This window comes from Cebus imitator, unplaced genomic scaffold, assembly GCF_001604975.1.
Source record: "Cebus imitator isolate Cc_AM_T3 unplaced genomic scaffold, Cebus_imitator-1.0 Scaffold296, whole genome shotgun sequence".
Taxonomy (NCBI): Eukaryota; Metazoa; Chordata; class Mammalia; order Primates; family Cebidae; genus Cebus; species Cebus imitator.
The window spans coordinates 668,782-675,509 of record NW_016107611.1 but is presented as its reverse complement, the minus strand read 5'-3'; the positions used below and the strand labels follow the sequence as shown (position 1 = coordinate 675,509).

Sequence of the window (6,728 nt, the reverse complement as noted above, 5' to 3'; positions counted from 1 at the left end):
ATCTCTTGACCTCGTGATCCACCCGCCTCGGCCTCCCAAAGTGCTGGGATTACAGGCTTGAGCCACCGTGCCCGGCCAATATAACTTTCATTATAGTTATCTATTTCATGTCTGCATAGTATTACAGAGAACTGATGATCTATCTTTATCTATTCTAAATAATGAATATTTAATTTTATGTAGTTTTCATTATTACCAATCCTGCGAAGAAAATTGGGTTACGTAGACCTTACTCTCCAGTCTGATCATTTAAAATAATTTTGGCTGGGCGTGCTAGCTCATGCCTATAATCCCAGTACTTTTGGAGGCCGAGACAAGCAAATCACTTGAGCTCTGGAGTTCGACACCAGCCTGGGCAACATAGCAAAATTCCGTCTCTAGAAAATACACAAAAATTTAGCTGGGCATGGTGGCACATGCCTATAATCCCAGACACTTGGGAGGCTGAGGCATAAGAATCACTTGATCCCGGGAAGCAGAGGTGGCAGTGACCCAAGATTGCGCCACTGCACTCCAGCCTGGACAACAGAGCAAGACTGCATTTCAAAAATGAAATAAAATAAAATAATAAATTAATTAATTTAAATTAAATAATTTCAAACCACGTTCAGTGATTCACACCTGTAATCCCAGTGTTTTAAGAGGCTATGGTGGGGGAACTGCTTGAACTCTGGAGTTTGAGACCAGTGTAGGCAACACAGCAAGACACCATCTTTATACATTTAAAAACTTGGCCAGGCATGGTGGTAAGTGCCTGTAGTCCTAGCTACTCAGGAGGCTGGGGCAGGAAGATCTGGACCCCCGGCGTTCAAGGCTGCAGTAGGCTACACTCACATCACTGTACTCTATCCCAGGCAATAGAGCAAAATGCAAGTCTATAAACATAATCCATCACATAAACAAAACCAAAGACAAAAACCACATGATTATCTCAATAGACGCAGAGAAGGCCTTTGACAAAATTCAATAGCCCTTTATGCTAAAAACTCTCAATAAACTGGGTACTGAAGGAACGTATGTTAAAACAATAAAAGCTATTTATGACAAACCTACAGCGAATATCATACTGAATGGGAAAAAACTGGAAGTATTCCTTTTGAAATCTGGCACTAGACAAGGATGCCCTCTCTCACCACTCCTATTCAATATAGTATTGGAAGTTCTAGCCAGAGCAATTAGGCAAGAAAAAAAAAAAAGAGTATTCAATTAGGAAAAGAGGAAGTCAAACTGTCTCTATTTGCAGACGACATGATTGTATATTTAGAAGACCCTATCATCTCAGCCCAAAATCTCCTTAAACTGATAAGCAACTTCAGCAAAGCCTCAAGATACAAAATCAATGTGCAGAAATCACAAGCATTTCTATACACCAATAACAGACTAACAGAGAGCCAAATCATGAGCAGACTCCCATTCACATAAAATACCTAGGAATACAACTAACAAAGGATATAAAGGACCTCTTCAAGGAGAACTACAAACCACTGCTCAAGGAAATAAGAGAGGACACAAACAGATGGAAAAACATTCCATGTTCATGGTTATGAAGAATCAATATCATGAAAATGGCCATACTGCCCAAAGTAATTTATAGATTCAACACTATCCCTCTTCAAGCTACCAATGACCTTCTTCACAGAACTGGAAAAAACCACCTTAAACTTCATGTGGAACCAAAAGAGAGCCCGCATAGTCAAGACAATCCTAAGCAAAAATAACAAAGCTGGAGGCATCATGCTCCCTGACTTCAAACTATATTACAAGGCTACAGTAATCAAAACAGCATGGTACTGGTACCAAAACAGAGATATAGACCAATGAAACAGAACAGAGGCCCTGGAGGCAATGCCACACATCTACAATCATCTGATCTTTGACAAACCTGGCAAAAACAAGCAATGGGGAAAGGATTCCCTGTTTAATAAATGGTGTTAGGAAAACTGGCTAGCAGTGTGCAGAAAGCAGAAACTGGACCCCTTCCTGACACATTATACTAAAATGAACTCCAGATGGATTAAAGACTTAAACATAAGGCCTAAAACCATAAAAACCCTAGAAGAAAACCTAGGCAAAACCATTCAGGACATAGGCATAGGCAACAACTTCATGACTAAAACACCGAAAGCATTGGCAACAAAAGCCAAAACAGACAAATGGGACCTAATTAAACTCCAGAGCTTTTGCCCAGCAAAAGAAACAATCATTAGAGTTAACTGACAACCAACAGAATGGGAAAAATTTTTTGCAATCTACCCATCTGACAAAGGGCTAATATCCAGAATCTACAAAGAACTAAAACAGATTTACAAGAAAAAAACAAACAAACCCATCCAAAAGTGGGCAAAGGATATGAACAGACACTTTTCAAAAGATGACATATATGAGGCCAACAAACATATGAAAAAATGCTCATCATCACTGATTATTAGACAAATGCAAATCAAAACCACATTGAGATACCACCTCATGCCAGTTAGAATGGTGATCATTAAAAAATCTGGAGATAACAGATGCTGGAGAGGATGTGGAGAAATAGGAACACTTTTACACTGTTGCTGGGAGTGTAAACTAGTTCAACCATTGTGGAAGACGGTGTGGCACTTCCTCAAGGACCTAGAAATAAAAATTACATTTGACCCAGCAATCCCATTACTGGGTATATAACCAAAGGATTATAAATCATTTTATTATAAAGACATGCACACATATGTTCACAGCAGCACTGTTTACTATAGCAAAGACCTGGAACCAACCCAAATGCCCATCAATGATAGACTGGACAAGGAAAATGTGGCACATATGCAACATGGAATACTATGTAGCCATAAAAAATGATAAGTTTGTGTCCTTTGTAAGGACATGGATGAATCGGGAAACCATAATTCTCAGCAAACTGACACAAGAACAGAAAATCAAACACCATATGTTCTCACTCATAGGCGAGTGTTGAACAATGAGAACACATGGACACAGGGAGGAGAGCATCACACACTGGAGTCTGTTGGAGGGGGCCAAGGGAGGGACAGAGGCGGGGTGAGGAGGTTGGGGAGGGATAACATGGGGAGAAATGCCAGATGTAGGTGACGGGGGGATGGAGGCAAGAAGCCACATTGCCATGTGTGTACCTATGCAACAATCTTGCATGATCTGCACATGTACCCCAGAACTTAAAGTACAATAAAAAATGAATAAATAAAAATTTAAAAAGAATAAAAATAATTTCAAACAGAAATTAAAACATCAAAAAATAAAAATGTTAAAAATTCTGATGATATATGTCAGATCTCAATTTTTTATCAAACCCCAAAATCTTTCAAGGGGATACATTACCCTGCTTTTTCTTAAAATAGCCAAAGGCAGATTATTGAATTTCTTGTGATTTTGATAATCTCATTAGAGAGAATAATTCACCTTATTAATCCCATGATTTAATTATAAATAGTACAATTACCTTTTCAAATATGTATTGGCCCTTTCTATTTCTCCTCTAAAATTTATCAATTAATGTATTAATGTCCTTTATTCATATTCCTTTGAATTTTTTTAATCCATTCTGTACATAAGATTCTTATTTTGGAGTGTGTCTTTTTTAGATATCAAAGTGGTAAATATTTTCGCCTTAGGCTATTACATTTCCTGGTAACACTCTGTAAGCCATCTTTGCCATTAGGAAGTTAAAGATTTTCTATATTGAGTGTAGGAATCACTGTCTTTTGGTGTCTGGGGTACTAGGTGCACCTGAGGAGGTGCTAGGACAAGAAGAGAAGAGGTCCCCCAAGTAGGGGCCAGGGAGGAGCTATGCCACCAGTGGATGTCATCACTCAAGAGGGCACTCCAGACACCCATACCAGAAGACACAGGTCCTTCAATGGAGAATCCTCTTTCTTCTTGTCTCTCTCTTTCAATTTAGCAAAATAACTAACATGCCAACCCTGGGTTTCCTCTCTGAACCTCAGCAGGTTTCTCATGTTTCACATATTTAAAAGGAAGATGAAGCTGAGAATTGCATCATTCAGCTGTTCTGAGGAATAAATAAAGAAACAGAACATAGTGACTAGAGAATCTTCTGATAACATGGACATTTGAAACTAAAGTTACCTATCATTTGGTCAAACTCCTTAATACATAAGGAATAAAAAAGAAACGGTAAATAATATACATACAATGCATGACTTAAGCATGGGGAAAACAAAATCCAGCTCTTCCTATGTGAAAATCTCCAGAAATCCTTGTGTGAAGCCACAGTTACAGCCTGCTGTGCTATGCCACATGTGGATATTTTATCTACAAAACAGCCAACATGGCACATGTCAAAAGTAGCCTTCAAAATTGAGCTCCGAGTGTCTGTGAGTATAAAGTAGTTAAATAGGAACAGCGGCCAGGCGCAGTGGCGCACACCTGTAATCCACGCACTTTGGGAGGCCAAGGCAGGCGAATCACAAGGTCAGAGTTCAAAACCAGCCTGGCCAACATGGTGAAACCCCGTCTCTACTAAAAATACAAAAATTAGCCAGCATGGTGGTGGGCACCTGTAATCCCAGCTACTTGGGAGGCTGAGGTAGAAGAATCGCTTGAACCTGGGAGGTGGAGGTTGCAGTGAGCCGAGATCGCACCACTGCACTGCAATCTGGCCGACAGGGCAAGACTCCATATCAAGAAAAAAAAAAAAAGGAACATCAATTCAATGGGAACATAATGCAATCATAAACAACAAACATTATATCATATTAAACAAAAAGAACACAATTTAAATTAGCTAAGTATCCATACAAATACAGTTATGAATGTACATGAGGAGTAGCATGACAAAATAAAAATGCCTAATTAGTGTGAAGAGATGTAGTGAAATGGGAGAATTGTTCCTTCCCACTAAATTTCTACACGGAACATAAATAATGGTAAAAGTAAACAAAACCAAATCCAAATGCAAATTCAGCACAAAAGAAACAAGGAGCCACCTGGCATACAACAGGTGCACAAATAACTTGTTCTCCTTGAGTCTTCCCAAGACTGAGAGAAACACAAGACAATCTTAAGTAGTGAGTTGGAATTTGAACAGCAAAAGAGATAAGCCTTACTCACCTTGAACATGGTCCTTTTTCCTCCTACTTTAGGGAATTTGCAGAGTCCTCAGTTATGCCGTTCGAGGGAAGAGAGAATTGTGCCTGGAATGTGTCATGGAAGGCAAAAAAAAAAAAAAAAAAAAAAAANAAAAAAAAAAAAAAAAGACATGAAGGGATGGTCAGGGATGCTGCCCAACAACACGAACATGTATTATGAATTAGCACTTGAATGTTCGCAGCAGCATTATTCATAATAACCCAGAATTGCACACAACCAAAATGCCCTCCTGTGGGTAAATGGACAGACAAATTGTGGTCTATCCATACAATGGAATTTTCTTGGAAATTTAAAGAAATGAAGTACTGACTCACGCTACAACATGCGTAAACCTGGAAACGTTAAGTGAAAGAAGCCAGTCACAAAAACCCACGGACTGTATGATCCCATTTATATGAAACGTTCAGAATAGTCAAATGTATGTATAGAGAAAGTAGATTTGTTGTTGCTTCACATTTGAGGTGAGAATGGGCTTAGCTATAAATAGGCACAAGGAGTCCAACTGGGAGATGAAAATGATCTAAACTGAATCACAATGATGGTTATTCCACTTCACAAAACTCCTAAAAATCATTGAGTTCTATGTCTGAAATGCGTGAAAGTTATATGTGAAATGTATCTTGATAGAAGTGGAAAAAATAATTGTTAATCCACATGTCATTGAATCAGTAAGACTGAATTCTGAGTCCATATCAATAGAATATTTATAGTTGAATAAAAGAATGAATAAATGGGAAGTGGAAACTCATCTTTACAGTAGAATGTCCACTAATAATATATCTCCCCATTAGAAACTTTATTATTTTCAAAATTTAAAAAAAGTAACTTCACAGTGGACAAACCTGAAAGACTTCATCTTGTGAAAGTGAATGAAGTTGAGATCACCAGTCAAGGGACAATCCAACATCATTTGGACACTGTTATGTTGCAATGAAAAGGACATCTCACCACTACTATGGTATCCCTACCAACAATGCATAATCTGCCAGGGACAGTGGCTCATGCCTGTAATCCCAACACTTTGGGAGGCCAAGGCGGGTGGATCATGAGATCAGGAGTTCAAGACCAGCCTGGCCAAAATAGTGAAACCCTGTCTGTACTAAAAATACAAAAATTAGCTGGCCATGGTGGTGGGCACCTGTAATCCCAGCTACTCGAGAGGCTGAGGCAAAAGAATTGCTTGAACCTCGGAGGCAGGGGTTGCAGTGAGCCGAGATCACACCACTGCACTCCAGCCTGGGCAACAAGAGTGAGACTCTGTCTCTGAAAAAAAAAAAAGCATAATCTAAACCTAAACATGAAATGTATCAGATAAACCCCAAATGAATGCCCTTCTACCAAATAACTTGCTTATACTCTTCAAAAGCCCATGCATATAAAAGACAAAGGCTGTGGAATCCTTCTAAATTAAAGAAGAGTATAGAAATGTGACAATAAAGACAATGCAGCCGGGCGCGGTGGCTCAAGCCTGTAATCCCAGCACTTTGGGAGGCCGAGGCGGGTGGATCACGAGGTCAAGAAATCGAGACCATCCTGGTCAACACGGTGAAACCCCGTCTCTACTAAAAATACAAAAAATTAGCTGGGCATGGTGGCGCGTGCCTGTA

The 6,728-nt window shown here is 39.3% G+C and overlaps 1 protein-coding gene across 13 annotated transcripts in view; it reads right to left on the bottom strand.

The window, feature by feature from the left end:
• Positions 1-6,728, bottom strand: part of LOC108285291 (zinc finger protein 224) — a 54,438-nt gene that overhangs the window by 26,338 nt on the left and 21,372 nt on the right. For 4 of the 13 annotated variants that reach the window (XM_037729175.1, XM_037729177.1, XM_037729176.1 and 1 more), the window contains one exon: positions 5,083-5,165. The exons of the other annotated variants lie outside the window; for them this stretch is intronic. In XM_037729175.1, the coding sequence (XP_037585103.1) occupies positions 5,083-5,091 (9 nt within the window). In that variant the 5' untranslated portion in view covers positions 5,092-5,165. The remainder of the gene's footprint in view (positions 1-5,082; positions 5,166-6,728) is intronic. 13 annotated transcript variants of the gene reach the window in all.